Genomic DNA, 25124 nt, shown 5'->3' with positions numbered 1-25124 from the left:
GTGTGGAGGGAGGGCATTCCAGGCCAGGGAAGAATGTGGGCTGGGGGTCGACGGTGGGACAGGCGAGAACGAGGCCCAGTGAGGAGGTTAGCAGCAGAGGAGTGGAGTGTGCAGGCTAGGCTCTAGAAGGAGAGAAGGGAGGTGAGGTAGGAGGGGGGCAAGGTGATGGAGAGCTTTGCTATAGCTGTCTCCTCCACTAGCGTGTAAAATCCTTGTGGGAATGGAAGCACACAGTAAACACTCAATAAATATGATTGAATGAATGGAACATGTCTTTCTAAATGCTTACTACAGTTCACTGTATTCGGGAGTGGCTTAATAAGTACCACGACTATTACTGAGCAGCAGAGGTTTCTATAGGACTGCCTGGTGGTTAGTTCAGTTAACCAATCAAAAGTTAGTGCTAGTAAATATGATTTAATGAATGAATGAAAGTATTTATTGAGCGCTTACTGCTTGCAGCTTTGGAGAACATTCATTTCATTCAATCATATTTATTGAGCGCTTACTGTGTGCAAAGCACTGTACTAAGCGCTTGGGAAGTACAAATCGACAACATATAGTGATGGTTGCTACCCAACAACGGGCTTATAGTCTAGAAGGGGAAGACAGACAATGAAACAAGTAGACAGGTGTCAATACCATCAGAATAAATAGAATTATAGCTATATACATATCACTAATAAAATAAATAGAGTAATAAATATGTACAAATATACACAAGTGCTGTGGGGAGGGGACAGGAATAGGGCAGAGGGAGGGAGTATTCCTCAGGAACTTTAGTAAAATGGGGATGAAGAGTTTGAGTCCCATGTGGGACATGGACTGTGTCCAACCTGATTAGCTTGTATGTACCCTAGTGCTTAGTACAGTGTCTGGCAAAGTAAGCACTTAACAAATACCATAAAAATGCTACAATTGTTATTATTGCTATTATTATCCCAGAGAAGCTATTATTTTTGGAGGCAAGAGACCCAGGTTCTAGTCCCAGTTTTGCCAACATCAGCCTGCTGGACAAGAGGAAGGCCACTTAATCTCTCTGGGCCACTGTTGGTCCAGTGGAAAGAACAGAGGTCTGGGGTCCAGAGTGCAGAGGTTCTAGTCCCAGTTCTAGCTGTAGCCAGCTAAAATGGGTTAAGACTGTACATGCACTTCAGAATGTTCCACACCCCTTCCTTCCTACTCACTTGTTGCACTCTGTTCCCCTGGGGGAACAAAACTGGCAGGGCTGAGAGAGTGTGAAAAGGTGATGCACAAGCCACTCATACTTCAAATCAATTCCTCTGTTCAGGTTCTTGGACCCAGAGGTATAAGACTCAGCCTCATCTGTCATTCCTGTTGGATGTTTCCATCAGGCAAATCAGTGGTATTTATTGAATGTTTACCATATGCAGAGCTCTTGGGAGAGTACAGTTCAACAGGGCTTGTAGGCACATTCCTTGCCCACAGGGTCTACAGGGGGAGAAAGATATTAATATAAACCAATCATGAATATGTACATAAGTGCTATGAGGCTGAGGGTGCTTAAAGGGTACAGATCGAAGTGCATAGGCAACTCAGAAGGCAGAGGGAGTAGAGGGCTTAACTGGGGAAGGGCTCATGGAGAATGTGCAGAATACTAAGCATCTGGGAGAGTTCAGTACAACTGAGTTGGTAGATACGGTCCCTCTCCCCACTTCAGTCTATACTTCACGCTGCTGCCCGGATCATCTATGTGCAGAAACGCTCTGGGCATGTTACGCCCCTCCTCAAAATTCTCCGGTGGCTACAAGTCAACGTATGCATCAGGCAAAAACTCCTCACTCTCGGCTTCAAGGCTCTCCAATCAATCAATCAATCAATCAATCAGTCATATTTATTGAGCGCTTACTGTGTGCAGAGCACTGTACTAAGCGCTTGGGAAGTACAAGTTGGCAACATATAGAGATGGTCCCTACCCAACAGTGGGCTCACAGTCTAGAAGGGGGAGAAAGAGAACAAAACAAAACATATTAACAAAATAAAATAAATAGAATAGATATGTACAAGTAAAATAAATAAATAAATAGAGTAATAAATACGTTCAAACATATATACATATATACAGGTGCTGTGGGGAAGGGAAGGAGGTAAGGCGGGGGGGTGGAGAGGGGGGAGGAGGGGGAAAGGAAGGAGGGGGCTCAGTCTGGGAAGGCCTCCTGGAGGAGGTGAGCTCTCAGTAGGGCCTTGAAGGGAGGAAGAGAGCTAGCTTGGCGGATGTGGGGAGGGAGGGCATTCCAGGCCAGGGGGAGGATGTGGGCCAGGGGTCGATGGCGGGGCAGGCGAGAACGAGGCACGGTGAGGAGATTAGCTGCAGTGGAGCAGAGGGTGCGGGCTGGGCTGTGGAAGGAGAGAAGGGAGGTGAGGTAGGAGGGGGTGAGGTGATGGAGAGCCTTGAAGCCGAGGGTGAGGAGTTTCTGCCTGATGCGCAGGTTGATTGGTAGCCACTGGAGATTTTTGAGGAGGGGAGTAACATGCCCAGAGCGTTTCTGGACAAAGACAATCTGGGCAGCAGTGTGAAGTATGGATTGAAGTGAGGAGAGACAAGAGGATGGGAGATCGGAGAGGAGGCTGATACAGTAGTCCAGACGGGATGGGATGAGAGCTTGAACGAGCAGGGTAGCGGTTTGGATGAAGAGGAAAGGGCGGATCTTGGCAATGTTGCGGAGCTGAGACCGGCAGGTTTTGGTGATGGCTTGGATGTGAGGGGTGAACGAGAGAGCAGAGTCGAGGATGACACCAAGATTGCGGGCTTGTGAGACGGGAAGGATGGTAGTGTCATCAACAGTGATGGGAAAGTCAGGGAGAGGGCAGGGTTTGGGAGGGGAGACAAGGAGTTCAGTCTTGGACATGTTGAGTTTTAGGTGGTGGGCAGACATCCAGATGGAGATGTCCTGAAGGCAGGAGGAGATGCGAGCCTGGAGGGAGGGAGAGAGAGGAGGGGCAGAGATGTAGATTTGGGTGTCATCAGCGTAGAGATGATAGTTGAAGCCGTGGGAGCGAATGAGGTCACCAAGGCAGTGAGTGTAGATCGAGAACAAAAGGGGACCAAGAACCGAACCTTGAGGAACCCCTACAGTAAGGGGATGGGAGAGGGAGGAGGAGCCTGCAAAAGAGACTGAGAATGAATAACGGGAGAGATAAGAGGAGAACCAGGAGAAGACGGAGTCTGTGAAGCCAAGGTTAGATAGCGTGTTGAGGAGAAGGGGGTGGTCCACAGTGTCAAAGGCATCTGAGAGGTCGAGGAGGATTAGGATAGAGTAGGAGCCGTTGGATTTGGCAAGCAGGAGGTCACTGGTGACCTTTGAGAGGGCAGCTTCCATGGAATGTAGGGGACGGAAGCCAGACTGGAGGGGGACGAGGAGAGAGTTGGTGCCGTGGAATGTAGGGGACGGAAGCCAGACCGGAGGTGGTCGAGGAGAGAGTTGGTGTTGAGGAATTCGAGGCAGTGTGTGTAGACGACTCGTTCAAGGAGTTTGGAAAGGAATGGTAGGAGGGAGATGGGGCGATAACTAGAAGGTGAGGTGGGGTCAAGAGAGGGTTTTTTTTAGGATGGGAGAGACATGGGCATGTTTGAAGGCAGAGGGGAAGGAACCAGTGGAGAGTGAGAGGTTGAAGATGGAAGTTAAGGAGGGGAGACGGGACGGAGTGAGAGATTTCATGAGATGAGAGGAAATGGGGTCAGAAGCACAGGTGGCCGGAGTAGCACTTGAGAGGAGGGAGGAGAGCTCCTCTGAGGATACTGCTGGGAAGGATGGGAGAGTAGCAGAGAGTGTTGAGAGCCGGGGGGTTGGAGAAGTTGGGGGAGTGACTTTGGGGAGGTCGGACCTGATGGATTTAATTTTATTAATGAAGTAGGAGGCCAGATCGTTGGGGGTGAGGGAAGGAGGAGGGGGAGGAACGGGGGGCCTGAGAAGGGAGTTGGATGTATGGAACCTCGCCCCCTCCTACCTCACCTCCCTTCTTTCATTCTACTGCCCAGCCCGCACCCTCTGCTGCTCTGCCTCTAACCTCCTCACTGTGCCTCGTTCTCGCCTGTCCTGCCGTCGACCCAAGGCCCACGTCCTCCCCCTGGCCTGGAATGCCCTCCCTCCACACATCTGCCAAGCTAGCTCTCTTCCTCCCTTCAAAGCCCTACTGAGAGCTCACCTCCTCCTGGAGGCCTTCCCAGACTGAGCCCCCTCCTTCCTCTCCCCCTCCCCATCCCCCCGCCCTACCTCCTTCCCCTCCCCGCAGCACCTGTATATATGTTTGTACAGATTTATTAATCTATTTATTTTACTTTTACATATTTACTATTCTTTTTATTTTATTTTGTTAATTTGTTTTGTTTTGTTGTCTGTTTCCCCCTTCTAGACTGTGAGTCTGTTGCTGGGTAGGGACCGTCTCTATATGTTGCCAGTTTGTACTTTCCAAGCGCTTAGTACAGTACTCTGCACATAGGAAAAGTGCTCAATAAATACAATTGAATGAATGAATGAAAGAATAAGGAGCATATGGTCTCGAGTTGAAGAGAGACATTCAAATAAATTGCAGATATGTAAATAATTGGTGTGGTAAATATTGACTGCTTTAAAAAAGGCTACAGATCCAAGTAGGTGACGCAGAAGGAAGATGGATTAGGGAAGATGAGGACTTTGTTGGTGACAACCTCTTGAAGGAGATGTGATTTTAGGGTGGCTTTAAAGGTGGGGCTTTAAATGGTGGCATGTTGCATGTGAAAGGGAGGAAGTTCCAGACCAGAGAGAGGACATGGCCATGTGGTTAGCGGTGATATAGATGAGATTGAGGTACAGTGAGTAAGCTGGCATTGGAGGAGTAAATTGTGTGGATTGGGTTATAATAGAAAATCAGTAAAGCTAGGTAAGAGGGGGCAAGCTGACTGAGTGCTTGAAAGCCAGTGATAAGATCAGTAAAGCTAGGTAAGAGGGAGCAAGCTGACTGAGTGCTTGAAAGCCAGTGATAAGGAGTTTCTATTTGATACAGAGGTGGATTGGCAACCATTCGAGGTTCTTGAGGAATGGGGAGACATGAACTGAACTCTTTTTAGAAGAATGATCCAGGGTAATGCCTACTTTTCCCTTCCTAATAGAGATGGTATGTGGATAAAATGAGATAAGTAACATAAAGTTGTCTTTTACTTCCATTAAAGTCCAGTGCTCCATCCACTTTAAGTGCTCAAAAATCCTACAGGCTAACATTGCCAGATGAACATCCCTCGTTCTATAACAATGTTCTAGCCAGAATGTGTAGTGAAAATATGTGTTCTAGCATAACAGGGTGTAGGCAGAACAGGGTGTATTATTCTGTTTAGTTCATACATTTTTGAAATGAGAAGACGAGAAGAGGTGATTGGGCTTATTATTATATGCAAGAATATTTTTCCTACTGGGAGAAAAGACAAACATAAGCTTCAGGTAAAGTGAAAGAATTATAAAATAGATACATTTTTGCAAGCAACTTGAATTAGATATCAGACAATTCTCTGCCTTTCCTGAGTACTGGACCATTTTATTTTCATGGGTGTAAAAAATGAACAATTGGCTTGTTTTCCTTTTGTAATGCTTCCTCAGTGTACACATGGTTTAAGGCCTAGTAAATCTTTAAATACTATGTCCCAGCTGTTTGTTATCTGTCAGAACCAGCAACACTTCAACAAAATGGAATCTATTGACATGTTGAAGAAAAATTGAGGAAAAGGCTCTTTCAAATCATCTTTTATAAATAATATAGAAATTATAAATTATAAATAATGTAGGAAATGATCCTTCAGGGATAAGGACATCAGCAAAGCTTCATGCTTGCCCCACCAATGTCTCTTATAATTTGGGAGGGTTTTTTTATATTATCTCATTTGCAGACTGCAAAAGAATGCATCAAATAACAAGAGTTCAATTTCTGCCAACAAAAAGCAAGGAAATTGTAAACTAAAGCTGAGACACCTCTCATCACTTCCCCCATTGTCCCCTAACATTTCACGGGTGTTGGTACAGGGAATTATCTCATTTTCCAAGGGTAAGAGAGGGAATCAGAATGGCTAGCCGTTAAATTATCTTTGACAGTGGGATAGTCTCATATTTTTCTTTAAGGAAGACTTAAAGAGTTCATTCACTTCTTATCTGGTAATAAATGCTAGGAAGGCTGAAAACTTTGAGCATCTGATGGGTGCACAATATCTTATATCCTTTAATAGCTCTCATCCCTTAGCCCTTTCTGTGTAACAGCAAAGGGCAGGGAGGCTGCATTATGAATCCCTGGAAATGGGACCGAAGATTGCTCAGTTTTGTGGGTCAGCTTGGGTGTGTGGTCATGAAATAGGGGAAGCAGACAGGACCGCATGGCTGACAGTCATTCAGACCATCCCACTGTGTAACCATGACCGAAGGGACCACACACTGGGATAATGGCTAACAACGGACTTGCCTTATTAAAGAGACCCAGTGGCCTCAGATTGTCTTGTTTTATGATGTCGAGTCATCCCCCATCCATAGCGACTCCATGGACCCATCTCTTCCAGAACACCACACTCTCCATCTCCAATCGTTCCAGTAGTGTATCCATTGAGTTTTCTAAGTAAAAATATGGAGTGGTTTACCTTTGCCTCCTTCTGTGCAGTAAACCCAAGTCTCTGCCCTCTACTCTCTCCCGTGCTACTGCTGCCCAGCATAAGTGCATTTTGACTTATAGCAGATTGCCTTCCACGGGCTAACCACAGTTCAACCTAGGAATGGAATAGGTATGCCTCTGCTTGACTCTCCCTCCCAAAGTCAAGACTGGTAGAGTACTGGAAACTCTGCAGATGTGACCCTGAGAGGGGACTGACCTCACATGCAGAATACATAATCTGATAGATACACACTGGCCCCATATGCCAGGGAACACCATCCCAACATAATCTGGTAGATCATTCATTCCTTCATTCAGTCATATTTATTAAGCACTTTCTGTGTGCAGAGCACTGTACTAAGCACTTGGATCCACACTGGCCCCCCATACTGGAGATTCACCATCCCAGCACAGGCTGGGTAGATGCATGCCTTTACAGCAGAGGCTTGTGCCTTTTCTAGCCAAAGACCCAAACTCCCAAATAGTTTCCAGACTCCTCCTCTTGGTTCCTAGTCCATCAGTGTCCTGTCCGATTCGCAGGTTCTTCATTTCTTTGGATAATCCCATGCGGCAACTTGCACCAACCTCTTCAAGGAAATTCCTCTTCAGTCAATCAAAAGTACTTATTTATTTGGTTTCTGTTCTTTTGTTGATGGTTTGTAGGAACAGGGTCCTTGAGAAATCTTTGTTCAGTTGCTAAGAGTGAACCTTCTCCTTGAGCAGTTCTAGAGTTGAGCAGGTCATCTGCCCAGTGGATGCAGGCTCAGTATGGGCATTTTGCTACTGTTATTCTGCAGCAGGCACACACACCTTGTGCCTGGTGGCCCGCTGGACCAATGGTAACAAGAATAAGTGGGAGCTCTTCTCCTTTCATTCATTCATTCATTCATTCAATCAATTGTATTTATTGAGCGCTTACTGTGTGCAGAGCACTGTACTAAGCGCTTGGAAAGTACAAATTGACAACATATAGAGATGGTCCCTACCCAACAACAGGTTCACAGTCTAGAAGGGGGAGACAGACAACAAAACAAAACAAATTAACAAAATAAAATAAATAGAATAGTAAATATGTACAAGTAAAATAAATAGAATAATAAATCTGTACAAACATATATACAGGCGCTGTGGGGAGGGGAAGGAGGTAGGGCGGGGAGGATGGGGAGGGGGAGAGGAAGGAGGGGGCTCAGTCTGGGAAGGCCTCCAGGAGGAGGTTAGCTCTCAGTAGGGCTTTGAAGGGAGGAAGAGAGCTAGCTTGGCAGATGTGTGGAGGGAGGGCATTCCAGGCCAGGGGAATGACGTGGGCCAGGGGTCGACGGTGGGACAGGCGAGAATGAGGCACAGTGAGATTAGCAGCAGAGGAGCGGAGGGTGTGGGCTGGGCTGTAGAAGGAGAGAAGGGAGGTGAGGTAGGAGGGTGCGAGGTGATGGAGAGCCTTGAAGCCAAGGGTGAGGAGTTTTTGCCTGATGCATCGGTTGATTGGTAGCCACTGGAGATTTTTGAGGAGGGGAGTAACATGCCCAGAGCATTTCCGCACAAAGACGATCCGGGCAGCGGCGTGAAGTATGGATTGAAGTGGGGAGAGACAGTAGGATGGGAGATCGGAGAGGAAGCTGATGCAGTAACAGCCTTCTCCTTCTGCCTCTCTCAGGGTCGCACCTGCAGAGTTTCCAGTACTCTACCAGTCTTGACTACAGGAGGGAGAGTCAAGCAGAGGCAAACCCATCCCAGTCCTAGCTTGGGCAGTGGCTGCCGAGTGGAAGGCAGTCGGCTACAAGTCAAAACTCACCCATGCGGGGTAGCAGCATCATGGGAAAGAGTCAAGGGTGGAGGCTGAAGTTTACTGCGCAGAAGGAGGCAATGGTAAACCACTTTCGTATTTTTTACCAAGAAAACTCTATGGTTATACTACTAGAACGATTTCAGGTGGAGATGGGGCATTCTAGGAGAGATGTGTCCATGGCATCACCATGGGTCGAAGGTGACTCGACAGAATAAACAAGACTTCTCCCCCTCACTTTCCCATCGCTGTGGACGATACTGTCGAGGAGTAGCATGGCCTAGTCTCCCCCTTCTAGACTGTGAGCCCACAGTAGGGACTGTCTCTATATGTTGCCAACTTGTACTTCCCCAGCACTTAGTACAGTGCTCTGCACACAGTGAGCGCTCAATAAATACGATTGATTGATTGATTGAACTAGGGCCTGGTAGTCAAGACCTGAGTTCTAAGCCTTGCTCTGATATTTGCCAGCTGGGTGTCTTGAGCAAGTTACTTTACTTCTCTGTGCCTCAGTTTCATCACCTATAAAGTGGGGATAAGATACCAGTTCTCCCTCTCCCTTAGACTGTGAGCCCCATGTGGGAGAGAGACTATGTCCAATCTGATTATCTGGTATCTACTCCAGTGCTTCATATAGCATTTAGCACATTTTATGGTCTTAACAAATACCACAGTTACCCACTATCCCGCTGTGTCTTAAACCCATACTTTAGCATGGTCCATAACACCTCTTTCTTTCTTAGAATTCCCATATTTAGTCTCTCATCAAATCCTGTTGGTCTTCCTGCACAGCACCTCTAGAATCCTCCCCTTCTTCTCCATCCAGACTGCCTCCACTATGGTCCAGGCCCATGTTCATTTATTCATTCATTCCGTTGTATTTATTGAGCACTTACAGTGTGCAGAGCACTGTACTAAGCGCTTGGAAGGTACAATTCTGCAACAGATAGAGACAGTCCCTACTCAACAACGGCTCACAGTCTAGAAGGGGGAGACTGACAACAAAACAAAATAAGTAGACAGGTGTCAATACCATTAAAATAGATAAATAGAATTATAAATATATACGCATCATTAATAAGAGTAATAAATATGTACAAATATACACAAGTGCTATGGGGAGGGGAAAGGAGTAGGGCAGAGGGAGGGAGTGGGGGCTATGGGGAAGGGAGGAGGAGCAGAGGAAAAGAGGGGGCTCAGTCTGGGAAGGCCTCCTAGAGGAGGTGAGCCCTCAGTTGAGCTTTGAAGGGAGGAAGATAGCTAGTTTGGCGGATTTGAGGAAGGAGGCCAGAGGTAGGACGTGTGCCAGGGGTCGATGGCGGGACAGGTGAGAACGAGGCACAGTGAGGAGGTTAGCAGCAGAGGAGCTGAGTGTGCAGGCTAGGCTATAGAAGGAGAGAAGGGAGGTGAGGTAGGACGGGGCTGAGGTGATGGAGAGCTTTGAAGCTGAGAGTGAGGAGTTTTTGCTTGATTCAAAGGTTGATAGGCAACCACTAGAGATTTTTGAGGAAGGGAGTGACATGCCCACAGTGTTTCTGTACAGAGATAATCCGGGCAGCAGAGTGAAGTGTAGACTGAAGTGGGGAGAGACAGGAGGATGGGAGATCAAAAAGGAGGCTGATGCAGTAATCCAGTTGGGATAAGATGAAACTTTGAACCAGCAAGGTAACGGTTTAAATGGAGAGGAAAGGGCGGATCTTAGCGATGTTGTGAAGGTGAGACCGGCAGGTTTTGGTGATGGATTGGACGTGTGGGATGAATGAGAGAGCAGAGTTGAGGATAATAATTATAACAATAATAATAATAATGGCATTTATTAGGCGCTTACTATGTGCAAAGCACATGTTGTCCCACGGGGGGCTCACAGTCTTAATCCCCAGTTTACAGATGAGGGAACCGAGGCACAGAGAAGTTACGTGACTTGCCCAAAGTCACACAGCTGACAATTGGCGGAGCTGGGATTTGAACCCATGACCTCCGACTCCAAAGCCTGAGCTCTTTCCACTGAGCCACGCTGCTTCTCTAATGACACCAAGGATGACAGCAAGATTGCGGGCTTGTGAGATGGGAAGGATTATAGTGCCGTCCACAGTGACGGGAAAGTCAGGGAGAGGACAGGGTTTGGGAGGGAAGATAAGTCTTGGACATGTTGAGTTTTAGTTAGCAGGTGGACATCCAGGTGGAGATGTCCTGAAGGCAGGAGGATATACAAGCCTGGAGGGAGGGAGAGAGAACAAGGGAGGAGATGTAGATTTGGGTGTCATCAGTGGAGATTATTGAAGCTGTGGGAGCGAATGAGTTCCCCAAGGGAGTAGTATAGATAGAGAACAGAAGGAGACCAAGAACTGACCCCTGAGGAACCCCTACAGTAAGGGGAGGGGGAGGAGGAGCCCATGAAGGAGACTGAGAATATGCAGCCAGAAATGTCATATCAGTCAGTCAATCATATTTATTAGTCCCTTACTCTTTGCAGAGCACGGTAACAAGTGCTTTGGAGTTTACAATATAACAGGGTTGGTGGGCACATTACCTGCCCACAAGGAACTTACGGTCTGTAGGGAAGGTTACAGTCTCATCTCAAAAACTGCATCAACATCCCTGCAAACCTCCTTGCCTCTTTTTTCTTCCATCTTAAGCCCATACTTCACTTGGTCACCTGGATCACGTCTCTGAAATGTCATTCTGCACATACATCTCTCCCTTCCTCAGAAATCTCAGTCAGTGTTATGTATTGAGCACTTTCTATGTGCAGAGTGCTGAACTGGTACTTGCTCGATGTGATTCCTGCCCTCAAGGAGCTTACAGTATAGTGGAGTTGCCCGTTCCTCTCCGCATCAAACAGAAACTCCTTCCCATCAGCTTTAAGGCACTCCATTTGTTCTTTCCCCTACTTAATCTCACTCATCACCCCCTAAACCCCAGTTTGCATGCTTGGCCCCTCTCAATCCAACCTTCTTGCTGGGCTTTCCTCTCATTTCTTTCACAGCTGATCCATTATTTGCACCCTCCTTTCCATCTGGAACTCATGCAACCCCTTTACATCGCAGACCCCTACTCTCCTAATCTTCGAGGCCCCTGTGAAATGACATCTCCTTCAGGAGGTCTTCTCTAATCTCACACCTCACCTTATTTCTTCTTGTACTGACACTATGTCAACAAAGCACTCACAGGTACATATATATTAAGCAATCAAATTTATTGAGCACTACCCGCATGCAAAGTACTGTACTAAGCACTTGGGAGAGCACAATATGACAGAGTTGGTGGACTCATTCCTTGCCCACAACAAGCTTACATTCTAGAAGGGGAGACAGACATTAATTTAAATAAATAAATTATGGATATTTACAAAAGTGCTGTGGATCTGAGTAAAGGATGAATAAAGGATGCAAATCCAGGTGTAAGGGTGAAAGATATATAAAGCTATTTTTCTCTGAGGCACAGAGAAGTGAAGTGACTTGCCCAAGGTCACACAGCAGACAAGTATATAAATACACACACACACACACATATTTATACTCTGTTGCTTATTCCAACCTGTAATTTATTTTAGTAGCTGTCTCCTGCCCCAAACTCCTCTGCCCCACCAGCAGATGGTAAACTCCCTGTGGGCAAGGATTATGTCTTCTAACTCTCTTGTAGTCTGCCAAGCACTTTGTACAGTGCTCTGCACTAGGTGCTTAAGAAATAGTATTGATTGATTGATAGGGCTTGAGAACGGCATTTTGGCTTTGAAGAACTAACATCTCAAAAAGATCAAATTGAGAAATTGTTAGTTGGTTTAGTTTTAATCAGAAGCTCTTAGGCCTGAGCCTAATAAGGCTGGGAGTCCAGCCCCAACAGCTGAGAAGCAGCATGGTAGAGTGGATAGAGCACAGGCCTGAGAATCAGAAGGATGTGGGTTCTAATTCCAGCTCTGCCACTTGTATGCTGTGTGACCTTGGACAAATCACTTCACTTCTCTGTGCCTCAGTTACTCATCTGTAAATTGGGGATTGATACTGTGAGCTACATTTGGGACAGGGACTGTATCCAACCTGATTGGCTTGTATCTGTCCCAGAGCTAGTACATTGCCTGATATATAGTAGATGCCATAAAAAATAAAGACAGTGATGGGGGTGAAAACACTGGTTTGGCCCCCACAGCTGAAAACCCATAGAGTTGGCACTTGTTTCAGATGGATAGAGTGAACAATAGCAGATGCCATCTTTCCTCTTCCCTCTGTCTCCCCTCACTTGTTTTCTGCCCTTCCTTCCCATTTTGCAACTAGGCTCAGACCTAGATGACAACAGTTCTGGGGTCTTTTCCTATGGGGAATCAATGAAAAAATCACTATTTCTGTCCAACTCTTCCTTCTGAATTTCATTGCCCTACCCTGGACTACCTGAATTATACTGCCCTTCCCCTGTCTACCCTCTCATCCTGAGTCACACTGCACTGCCCCTTCATTCATTCATTCATTCATTCATTCATTCATTCAATTGTATTTATTGAGTGTTTACTGTTTCAAAGCACTGTACTAAGTACTTGGGAGAGTACAGTAAAACAGCAGACACATTCCTGCCCACAACAAGCTCACAATCTAGAGGGGGAGATGGACATTAATATAAATAAATAAATAGATAAATAAATTACAGATATATACTGGTATATATGCCCCCATCTACCACCTCCTCCTGAATCACACTGCACTGCCTCTGTCTACCCCATCCTCCTTGAATCACACTGCACTATCTATCCCCTCCTTCTGAGTCACACTACATTGCCCCATCTACTCTTTCCTCGTGAAGCACACTGCGTTGCCTTGTCCACTCCCATCTCCTGAACCTCACGGCCCTCTTCTTTTCCCATTTGCATTAGCCTTTTCTCCACTCAGTAACAGCAATCCACTGGGCTCTAGTTTTGTATATTTTGCCTCTCTAACCACTATACATCTTAGAAGGAAAACAGAAGAATTTTTTATCCTAAACTCACTGGTTTGTTACATCTGCTCAAGTATGCCTCCAGCTAAAGTGACTATCCTGCTACAAACTCAGAAAAATGTGACATTTTTTAAAAGAACAACAGATCTTAAAGTGACATCATGGGTGCTCTGTAGTTAAAAGACATAGCTACTTGTAGCTATTCTCATCAAGAACTCCATAAGCTAAGCAGTGTTGCCTAGTGGATAGTGCCTGGGAGTCAGAAGGACCTGGGTTCTATTCCTGGCTCTGCCGCTTGTCTGCTTTGTAATCTTGGGTGGGTCACTTCACTTCTCTGCCTCAGTTCCCTCATCTGTAAATTGGGGATTAAGACTGTGAGCCTCTTGTGGGACAGGGACTGCGTCCAACCTGATCAATTTATATCTATCCTAGCGCTTAGTGCTTGACACATATTACTACCATCACTGTTATTATTATTATTTCCTGCATCTTCGGTGTTTGTTTTCCATATCTCATGGAAAATGCAGGAAATTTCTGAATGAACAGAAGCTCTTTACCTGGATTTGACTTTGACCTGAGTTTCCAGAGTCTCGCTCTGTCCCATTTTAGTTTTGGAGTTCTGGCAGTTGGATTTCTCCTTTTAATCCACAAAGGGTTTTTTTTACCCACTTACAATGATAATTATGGTATTTACTAAGTGCTAACTAAGCATTGTGATAGATACAAGATAATCAGGTCAGACACAGCCCCCTCGGACATGGGGTCGGCAATCTAAGTGATAGGGAGAGAAAGTGTTATTATCCCGTTTTTTAGAGAATAGGGAGCTGAGACCCAGTGAGATTACGTGACTTGCCCAAGGTCACACATCAGGCCAGCAGAAATTACTGCTGATCCTGAGTTCCATGCTCTTTCCACCAGGCCACATGAATTTTAAAAAAAAAAGATCGCAAGAAACTGAGTTAGCTTATATAAACAACCAAATAATCTTTTGTTTGGATTTAATGGCATCTAATCCACACCCATGAGTTATGTAAATCTTTAATTTGCCTGAAACCAATCATTTGTACTCGCTTCCTGAGGAATTCACATAGGTACTTCTGAGTAGGCTTGTCTCCATTTGGAATTCATTTATTGCAGAGCTGGGTGAAATAGAGGTGGGCTCTTGACTCTGGTCAGCAATTCCAGATTGTCTCAGATTGTGTCACTGATTCAGCTGCATTTGAGGAACAAGGGAAGGGCCACCACCCAGGGAGGTGGTCAATCAGTCAGTCATTTGCATTTATTGAGTACTTACTGTTTGCAGAGCACTATACTAGGTGCTTGGGAGAGTACAATATAACAATATAACAGAAACATTCCCTGCCCACAACAAGTTTACAGTCTAGAAGACATGCTGACAGTCTAGAGAAATGCTAAAGTGCAACAGGAAAGAGGGGTACCAAGCTGGAGATCAGACTATTTCCATAATGGTTTTCTTTGTTAAGCACTTACTATGTCCCAGCCACAGTACTAAACATCTGGTCATTGGGAAATCCTCCTCCCAGGCCCTGTACTTCCTTCAGTTAATGCCCAGTAAAACACTTATGCCACATGACAGTCCCCAGAAGCATTGTGGCTTATGGCTAGAGCATGGGCCTGGGAGTCAGAAGGTCAGGGGTTCTAATCTCAGCATTTCCACCTGCCTGCTGTGTGACCTTGGGCAAGTCACTTCACTTCTCTGGGCCTCAGTTACCTCATCTGTAAAATGGGGATTAAGAGTGTGAGCCCTATGTGGGACCGGAACTGTGTCCAACCTGACTAACTTGTATCTATCCCAGAGCTTAGAACAGTGCTTGGCACATAGTAATTACTTAACAAGTACCATAATTAATTATTAAGCAATGTCATCGTTTTAAAGAGGTTTTTTTTTCTTCTCCCTTAGATGTTGCCAATGGCTCCAGTTCAGGGGGGTACCGCCCACCTCCCAGAACCAAAGAGGTAATCATCAACGGCCAGACCGTGAAACTTAAATATTGTTTCACCTGCAAGATTTTCCGCCCACCTCGAGCCTCTCATTGCAGCCTGTGCGATAACTGCGTAGGTGAGTAGAAAAAAAAGCCCATGGGTTCAGTTTGTTGGAATGCTTATGACAAGATCTTTAGGGAGAGTAGAGCAGGGCTTCCTCCAAATTTACATTGGCTGAAAAGGACCCAGCCACAGACATTGCTGTTCTGTCCTCTGTGCGTTTTCATTCCCTTCACCCCACATGTAGTCCAGAGGTTCTCATACTTTTTCATCTCAAGACTTCCTCAAAACCCACAAGTTCCAGCACAGATTCCCAAGTCTCCAGATCCCATTTTGGAATATCTCTGCTTTTGAAAGGAAGGAGCTAAAAGGCGGTGAGCCTGAAATGACAGTATTTGCATTAACTTGCAGTCATACAGCAACGGACAAGTGGCAGAGCAAGGATTAGAACCCAGGTCCTTTGACTCCTGGGCCTGAACAAGTTCCACTAGGCCACACTGCCTCCTCAGTCCCCCCTTTAAAGAGGAAGGGTGTTGTGAAGGGACGTGACAAAGCTGAAGGCACACCAGTGAGAAACTCAATTCCTTATCTGTGTTGGCAGAATAGACACTCTCAGAAGGGAGCTTTCCAAAGTCTCTCCATCACCTTCTCACCACTCTACTACCCTCCTCTCCTCTCTTCTTTAAATAATAGTTTTGGCATTTATTGATCACCCATTGGGTTCAATGCCCTGCACTAAGCAGTTGGGAAAGAGACACTTTTGCTGCTCCAGTGTGCACTTAAACTCTAAATGGATGCAAGCATAACATGTTTCTAAGTGGAATAATCAAAATAAATTATTGACTGTATGGTTGGATAGGTGGGTGCACACAAATGTGTAGGAAGGACAAAAGTAAATGCCTAACTGCCAGGTGTGACTGCCGGGAAGTTGGGGAGCTAGGAAGAAGAGAAGCAGTGTGATTTAGTGGATTAAGCACAGGCCTGGGAGTCAGAAGAACCTGGGTCCTCCTTCCAGCTCTGCCCTTGTCTGCTGTGCGACCTTGAGCAAGTCACTTCTCTTCTCTGGACCTCAATTCCCTGATCTGTAAAATGGGGGCTAAGACAGTGAGCCCTATGTGGGACATGGAATGTGTTCAACCAGAGTAGCTTTTTCTTCCTCAGAGCCTAGCTCAGTTTAACAAATACCATAAAACGAACAAAGAATTAATTTGGGGAATACTTGATAAAACGTGGGGGTTTTACGGGGGATTTAAACATGGAAAGAAAAATAATAGGTCAGATTTAGGGGAATAGAAGTTCCGGGCCAGGGCAAAAGCATGGAAGTGGAATTGTCGAGAGCTTTGGCCAATTTGAAAGCTGCTTGGGAAGGATGAATCAATCAGTGGTATTTATTGAGCACATAGTGTGTGCAGAGTACTGTAAAAGTACAGTAAAACAGAGTTAGTATATGTGGACTATACCCACAAGGAGCTTATAGTCTAGACGGGGAGACAGACAGTAATATAAATAAATTATGGATATGTATTTAACTGCTGTGAGATTGAAGGCAGCATGACTAACTGGTGCTTAAAAGATATAGATTCAAGTGCAGTAGTGACGCAGAAAGGAGAGGGAGTCGGGAACAAGTGGGATTAATTGGGGAAGGCCTCTTGGAGAAGATATGACCTTAATAAGGTTTTGAAGGTGGGGAGAGTGGTGATGTGTCATATATGGAGGAGGAGGGAGTTTCAGTCAGAGGGAGGATGTGAATAAGAGGTCAGCGGTGAGGTAGATGAGATTGAAGTACAGCAAGTAAGTTGGCATCAGTGGACCAAAATACAATGAAGAGGAAGAGCTGGGATGTACCAGGTGAAGACAGCTGATATATAGGATAGGGAGAGTCGGTAGAGAACCTTGAAGTCAATCATGAGCAGTCTTTGATGTGGTGGGAATTTGGAATATGTAATGTCCGAAGTCTATTTCCCCCAGCTATGTTCAGTTGCACAGGTATGAGAGTGGTGAAATGAGCAACAAGGAGAAAGAAGGGCAGGGAGGTGAGATTGATGGAGAGGGAAGTGTTGAAGGTATGTACTTTAGCTGGAAGGGAGGCTAGGCAGGAAGTCTGAGATAGGTGAAATGGGTCTGGTTACAGAGATCTTGGGTAGGGTGAGGACTGAGTTTGTGGGAGATAGGTCGTAAGTAAGAAGGCAGAGTAGAACGTTGTGACTGGATTGTGAAACTTGGAATTTTGGAGGTCAGAGAAAGAGCAGTGTTTTGAGATGATCAGAACCAATATAATCTCATTGTGGGCAGAGAATATGTGTACCAACTTGGTAGTATTGTACTCTCCCAAGTGCCTAATACAGTGGTCTGCAACCAGTAAACACTTGATAAATACCATTGTTGATGATGATGATGACGAGGATGACAATGTGTGTGTCCATGCTATTGTGTAGCTGAGGGAGGAAGCAAGAGGTTGGCAGACTTAAGAAGTGACAGAAAGTGGATGGCCAACATCGGAGTAGAAAGAAGTGAGAGCAGGAAGGTGACGAAGGCATCAAAATCCATAAGGAATGCAGAAATGGTACCAGGATTAATGACAGTGATTAATAACTGCCGAAGGTTCCAAGGATGCCTGATGTGGGTTTCAAAGAAGGAAAGAGAGAGCGCAAGAGCGAGTGTGCAGTGCACACAAAAGTACATAAGAATGGAAAAGTGGCTGACCCTTTCTTCTTCCCCTATGAGATAGTAGTAATAGTATTTTTTAAGCACTTATTGTATACAGAGCACTGTACTAAGCATTGGGAGAGAATACACAGGTGGTGCTCACAATCTAAGACAGGAGTAGTGGGAGAAAATGAGGCTCCATGGAGAGAGAGAATATCAAGGGAGTCTGGGTGATCAGATGAGAGCCAAGTTTCCGAGATGGCAAGGAGGAGTGAGCAGGCCAGAAACAGGTTGAGAATGAAGGAGAGTTAGCCTAAGATAGATCAGGGGTTTTTTTGTATATTTGTTTTGTTTTTTAAAGGTATTTGTTAAGTGTTTACTATGTGCCAGGCACTGTATTGAGCTCCAGAGTAGAGTAGTAGATTTGGGAGGGAATAGATAAGTTCAGTTTTAGATGTATTGAGCTAATGGTGCCAGCAGGACACCCATGTAATAATAATAAAAATAATAATAATGATAATAATTGTGGTATTTGTTAAGTGCTTACTATGTGCCAGGCACTGTGCTAAGTGCTGGGGAAGATACAAGCAAATAGGGTTGAATACAGTCCCTGCCCAACATGGGGCTCCCAGTTTTAATCCTCATTTTACAGATGAGATCACTGAGGCACAGAGAAGTTAAGTGATTTGCCCAGGGTCGCACAGCTGGGATCAGAACCCAGGTCCTTCTGACTCCCTTCTAATTCCCTGGCCCAGGCTCTATCCACTAGACCACACTGCTTCTCCTTGTGAAAATGTCCAGAAGGGAAGAGGAAACGTGAGGTTGCAGAGGCAGCGAAGGATCAGGGTTGGCAAGATAGACTGGGGAGTCATCTTCATAGAGGTGGTAGCTGAAATCAAGGAAGCAGATGATCTCCACCAAAGATTGAATGTACTCTCCGAAGTGATTAGTACAGTGCTCCACATACATAAGTGCTCAATAAATACGATTGATTGAATGCAAAGTGAGAAGACTAAAGGACCCGGAATTGAGCCTTGTGGAACCTCAACTGCTTGGGGGTGGGAGGCAGAAGAGGATCCAGCAGATGGAACTGAGAAGGTGCAGCTTATAGGGTAGCAAGGGAGCCAGAAGAAAACTGACAGTAAAACCTCAGAAAGGGAGAGGTCAGCAGTGTCCAAGATGGCCAACAGATCAAGGAGGACTCTACTCTAGTAGAGTCTACTAGATTTTCTCTCCCCTTCATATCAGACTAACCACTACTGTCCCCATCTTCAAAACCTTACTAAAATCATCTCCTCCAGGAATCCTTCCCTGACTAACCTCTTATCTCCTCACTCTATTCTCCTTTCCTTCTGCCATCACTTATGCACTCGGGCATGTATACCCTAAGCACTTTGATATGCACCCCATATCCATCCCCACAACACTGTGTATATATCCTTATATTCCCCTGCCTCTCAATCTGTGATTTATGTTAATGTCTTTCTACCCCCTTTAGATTCCAAGTTCCTTGAGGGCAGGAGTCATGACTACTAAGGCCATTGTATTCTCCTACATGCTTAGAGCAGTGCTCTGCACACTGTAAGCACCTGATCGATACCATTGGTTGATTGATTGAGGAAGTCATTGGCGGCATTCTTAGAGAGGGATGGTCTCAGTGGGATAGTAACCAGATTGTAGAGAGTCAAGAAGAGAATTGGAGGAGAGGAAGTGGGGCCTGCTGGGATTTTTCTGGGTGTTGTGGTGGTCAGTCCATTCCTCGCTGCCCCTCGCCCCTCACTCTTAGTACCAGAAGCAGCATTTTTAGGTTGGAACTCCTTCATCGCCCTGTGTAACCCCCACTCTGAGAAACCCTCTTTTCACGTCCCACATCTATAGAAAGCATGTCACAGTAAGCTGTGATTTTCTGTAAAACAAAACAAATAGCCCTTTCCCCAGAAAACTCACCAAAACTCACAAACCTGCCATTCAGACCTCTTTGAGTTTTCAAGTTAATTAAACCCAATTTAGGGATTTAGGGATTTAGCGTGGCTAATTAGCACACTAGTGCTTTGAACCTGCTGTACTGAAAAAAGTCTTGTGGAAAGCAGATGTCTCCAACTGAGATGTAATTGCAGTGTGCCACAGTGATATTTTTAGTTATCAAGCATTTGTTGGAAAATTTCTACATTTCTAACTAGGCAAAGTCTAAATCATGTACTACAAACCAAGGGTGAAAAATACAGCTTTTTTATCGATATAATGAATCAATATGAGCACTTCTTTTGGTGCCCAATAGAAATGTGACCTTGTGTCATCAGTCATTCTGTCGATGGTATTCATTTAGTGCTTACTGTGTGCAGAGCACTGTACTAAACACATGGGAGAGTTCATTACAACAGACCTAGCAGCCATGTTCCTGCCTTCATGAGAAGAGGGAAAAATCCAATACCCCAAGCAATGGGACAGCTATTTTGATTTGTGAAATAAAACTGAAACCCAAGTAAAAGTATTGCAGCCTGAATACATATATAAATTAGTTAGGAGTTGAGAAGAATCACTGAAGCAACTGTCATTCAAAAGCAATGGGAAGCTCTCATCCATAACAGGAATAAAACCAAAAACAGTGATCCAGAAATTTTGAAACCCTCTCCCCAAGTATTTTTCCAGAGTTACAATATGGCTTATAATATTGTTGGATTTTCTTTGTTTGGGGGAGATAGTGGCATAATTAAACTTTAAGAATTGGGAAAAAAAAATCTCATTTGTATTTCTACAAGGAAGATTTTGCAGAATGTTCGTGGGAGGTTTTTCTTTTTCAATGTTAGGTCAACTTTGAGTTATGGAATTGAAAAAAAAGTAAATAACTGGGACTGTCAGATATTCATGCAAAATGTTCATACATTCAGCCAACTGCTGAAGAACAGAAGTTAGCCTAGGTGAATTAAAGTCATGTTGCTCTCCAGGGGCTAGTGCAGTGCTCTGCATGCAGTAGCTTCTAGGTGAATACTGATGAGATGATAATGATAATAGCTGCAAATCGGTTTTAGTCTTTTGATCTCTGTGTATATGTAGTTATATATCACACACGCAAGCAAGATCTTGAGTTTTTATTTTGGCCACAGAGCTATTTTGACAAACTATTCTCTTCTGGCTGCTATTCTTTGCTTTGTTTGGTGGGTCTTCTTTTTAGCTTCATTCATTCATACAGTCAGTCATATTTATTGAGCACTTACTGTGTGCAAAGCACTGTACTAAGCACTTAGGAAAGTATAATATAACAAGACACATTCCCTGACCAAAATGAGCTCACAATCTAGAGGGAGATGCGGACATTAATATACATAAGTAAGTAAATAAATAAATAACAGATCTATACATACATATTCATGTATGCCTTGGGGATGGGAGGGAGGATGAATGAAGGAGCAAGGCAAGGTGATGCAGAAGGGAGTGGGAGAAGAGGGGAGGAGGGCTTAGTCAGAGAAGGCTTCTTGGAGAAAATGTACCTTCAATTAGGCTTTGAATTGGGGAAGAGCAATTATCTGTCTGATATGAGATGGGAGGGAGGGTGTTCCTGGCCAGAGGTAGGATGTGGGTGAGTGGTCTGAGGCGAGATATACGAAATCGAGATATAGTGAGGATGTTAGTATTATAGGAAGGAAGATTGCAGGCTGGATTGTAATAGGAGAGTAGTGAGGTGAGATAAGAGGGGGCAAGGTGATTAATTCCTTTAAAGCCAATCATTAGGTGTTTTTGTTTTATGCGGAGGTTAATGGGCAACCACAAGTTTCTTGAGGAGTGGGGGAACACAGTCTGAACATTTGGAGGGGAAATAATTTGGGCAGCAGAATGGAGAATGGACTGGATTGGCAAGAGACAGGAGGCAGGGAGGTCAGCAAGGAGGCTGATAGAATAATCAAGGCTGGTTAGGATAAGTGCTTGCATTAATGTGTTAGCAGTTTGGATGGAGAGGAAGGGGCTGATTTTGGCTATGTTGTGAAGGTAGAACTGAGGATTAAGTGATGTCTTGAATATATGGGTTGAATGAGAGAGAGGAGTCAAGGATAATTCCAAGGTTACGGGCTTGTGAGACGAGAAGGATGGTGGTGCTGTCAACGGTGATGGGAAAATGAGAGGGAGGACAGGGTTTGGGTGGGAAGAAAATAAGTTCAGGTTTAGCCGTATTATGTTTAAGTTGATCAGAAGACATCCAGGTAGAGTTTTCTTGAAGGCACGAGGAAATACAAGACTGCAAAGAGGGAGAGAGATCAGGGCTGGACATGTAGAATTGGGTGTCATCAGCATGGAGGTGGTAGTTGAAGCCATGTGAACTAATGAGTTTTCCAAGGGAGCGGGTGTAGATGGAGAAAAGAAGGGGACCCAGAACTGAACCTTGAGGGACACCCACAGTTAGGGGATGGTAGGCAGAGGAGGAGCCTGCAAAAGAGACTGAAAATGAGCGGCCAAAGAGATAAGAGTAAAACCAGGAGAGGACAGTGTCAGTGAAGCCGAGTTTGAATAATGTTTCCAGGAGAAGGGAGTGGTCGACAGTGTCAAAGGCAGCAGAGAGGTCGAGGAGGATTAGGATGGAGTAGAGGCCTTTGGATTTGGCAAGAAGGAGATCATTGGTGACTTTTGAGAGGGTGGATTCTTTGGAGTGAAGGATACAGAAGCCAGAATGGAGGGGGTCAAGGAGAGAACTGGAGGAGGGGAATTTGAGGCAGCGGGTGTTGACAGCTTGTTCAAGGAATTTGGAGAGGAATGGTAGGAGGGAGATGGAGCAATAATTGGAGGGAGCCGGGAGGTCAAGGGAGAGTTTTTTTTAGGATAGGGGAGATATGGGCATGTTTAAAAGCAGTGGGGTAGAAGCCACTGGAGAGTGAACAGTTGAAAATGGCAGAGAGGGAAGAAGGGAGGGGGCAAGTGTTTTGATGAGGTGCAAAGGAGTTGGGTCGAATGCGCAGGTGGAGGGGGTGAATATTGAGAGAAGGCAGGAGTTTTACTCCTGATCTTCACAATAAAAAGGATAAGACTCTCCTGACCCCTTATTGAGTCTCTTATCCTCTCACACTACACTTGCTGCCCTGGTCTCTCTGCTCTTCTCACTCTACACTTGCTGCCTTGGAGAGCTCACATGGTTTCAACCACCACCTTTATGAGGATAGCTCACACTACCACATTAATCTGATCACTTATTCTGTCCTTCCATGATTACTGTATCAGCCTCCTTGCTGACCTCCCTGCCTCCTGTCTCTCCCCACTCAAGTCCATACCTCACTCTTCCGCTCAGATAATTTTTCTAGAAAAATGTTCAGTCCATGTTTCCCCACTCCTCAAGAACCTCCAGTGGTTGCCTATCCACCTCTGAATCAAACAGAAACCTTTTACCACTGTCTTTAAAGCACTCATTCACCTTGCCCCCTCCTACCTCTCCTTGCTACTCTCCTACTACAAGCCAGCCTGAATGCTTTGCTCCTCTAATGCTAATCAACTCACTGTAACTCGATGTCATCTGTCTCTCCACCGACCTTTCACTCACATCCTGCCTCTGGCCTGAAACACCCTCCCTCTTCATATCTGACAATTACTCTTCCCCCCTTCAAAGCGTTATTGAAGGCACATATCCTCCAATTCCTTTTCTTCCACTCCCTTCTGCGTCAACCTGACTTCGTCCCTTTATTCGCCACCCCTCCTTCTCAGCCCCACAGCACTTATGTACATATCTGTAATTTATTTATTTATATTAGTATCTGTCTCCCCTTTGTACTGTAAGCTAGTCATGGGCAGAAACTGTATCTGTTTTATTGTTATATTATACTCTCCCCAAGCACTTGGTACAGTGTTCTGCTTACTGTAAATGCTTAATACTGATTAATATTAATTGATTGATGGATGACTCCCCAAACTATCTCTGTAGCCCTGACCTCTCATCTGACTTGCAGTCTCCTCTAACTTGTAGGACCTGTCAATCAGTCAGTGGTATTATTTCATGCTTAGTGTGTGCAGAGCATTGGACTAAGTGATTGGGAAATTACAATATAACAGAGTCCTTGTTTCCTAAACCCTAATTTCATCTTCTCCCCCTCCCTTCTGTGGCACCCTTACACTTGGATTTACACCCTTTATTCACCCCTCCCTCAGCCCCACAGCACTTATGTATATATCTGTAATTCATTTATTTCTACTAATGTCTGCCTGCTTCCCCTTCTAGACTGTAAGCTCGCTTTGGGCAGGGAATGTAACTACTAACTCTCTTCTGTTGTACTCTCCCAACCGCTTAGTTCAGTACCCTGCCTGCGGTAAGTGCTCAGTAAATACATTCAACCTTATTTTTCCCCAAAGCATCAGGAACCACAGCAAGCAGTTGGCAGAGCTGGGATTAGAACCCAGGTCCTCTGACTCCCAGGCCCATGCTCTTTCCACTAGGTCATGCTGCTTCTCATGCCCAGTGAGTGGAAATCAAGAGAGGGGTTGCTGTCTTACAGCAAAGGTTTTGTGAAAATTGGCCCATAAAGAGGCAAAGTAAAAACCAATCCATCAGTGGTATTTATTGAGCACTTATTGTGTGCAGAGCACTATACTAAGTGCTTTGGGGTACAAAAGAATTGATAGAGGTGATACCTGCCCACAGGGAGCTTACTGTCTGGGAAGAGACAGATATTAAAATAAATTGTGGTTAGGGAAAATAGTAGGGTATAAGGATATTTATTCATTCAGTCATATTTATTGAGGGCTTATTGTGTGCAGAGCACTGCACTAAGCACTTGGGAGAGTACGGAAACAGACAAATTCCCTGCCCACAATGAGCTTGCAGTCTACAGGGAGAGACAGACATTAATATAAATAAATAAATTACAGATATGTACATAAGTGCTGTGGGGCTGGGGGGTGGGAGAGGCGCAGGGGGATGAACAAAGGGAGCAAGTTAGGGCAACACAGATTTAAGTGGGAGAAGAGGAAAGAGGGGCTTAGGGAAGGCCTGTAGGAGGAGATGTGCTTTCAAAAAGGCTTTGAAGAGGGGGAGAGTAATTGTCAGATTTGAGGAGGGAGGGTATTCAAGTCCAGAGGGAGGACATGGGCAAGGGGTTGGCGGTGAGATAGATGAGACTGAGGTACTGTAAGAAGTTTAGCATTAAAGGAGTGAAGTGTGTGGGCTGGGCTTTAG

At 45.1% G+C, this 25124-nt stretch overlaps 1 protein-coding gene across 8 annotated transcripts in view; it reads left to right on the top strand.

The window, feature by feature from the left end:
* ZDHHC14 (zinc finger DHHC-type palmitoyltransferase 14) overlaps positions 1 to 25124 on the top strand; it is a 309503-nt gene that overhangs the window by 199785 nt on the left and 84594 nt on the right. For 7 of the 8 annotated variants that reach the window (XM_038740337.1, XM_038740329.1, XM_038740320.1 and 4 more), the window contains exon 3: positions 15249 to 15407. The exons of the other annotated variant lie outside the window; for it this stretch is intronic. In XM_038740337.1, the coding sequence (XP_038596265.1) occupies positions 15249 to 15407 (159 nt within the window). The remainder of the gene's footprint in view (positions 1 to 15248; positions 15408 to 25124) is intronic. 8 annotated transcript variants of the gene reach the window in all.

This window comes from Tachyglossus aculeatus, chromosome 2, assembly GCF_015852505.1.
Source record: "Tachyglossus aculeatus isolate mTacAcu1 chromosome 2, mTacAcu1.pri, whole genome shotgun sequence".
In the NCBI taxonomy this organism is placed as follows: Eukaryota; Metazoa; Chordata; class Mammalia; order Monotremata; family Tachyglossidae; genus Tachyglossus; species Tachyglossus aculeatus.
Note: the sequence above shows the minus strand (reverse complement) of the source record. Positions and strands in the feature narration are given on the sequence as shown.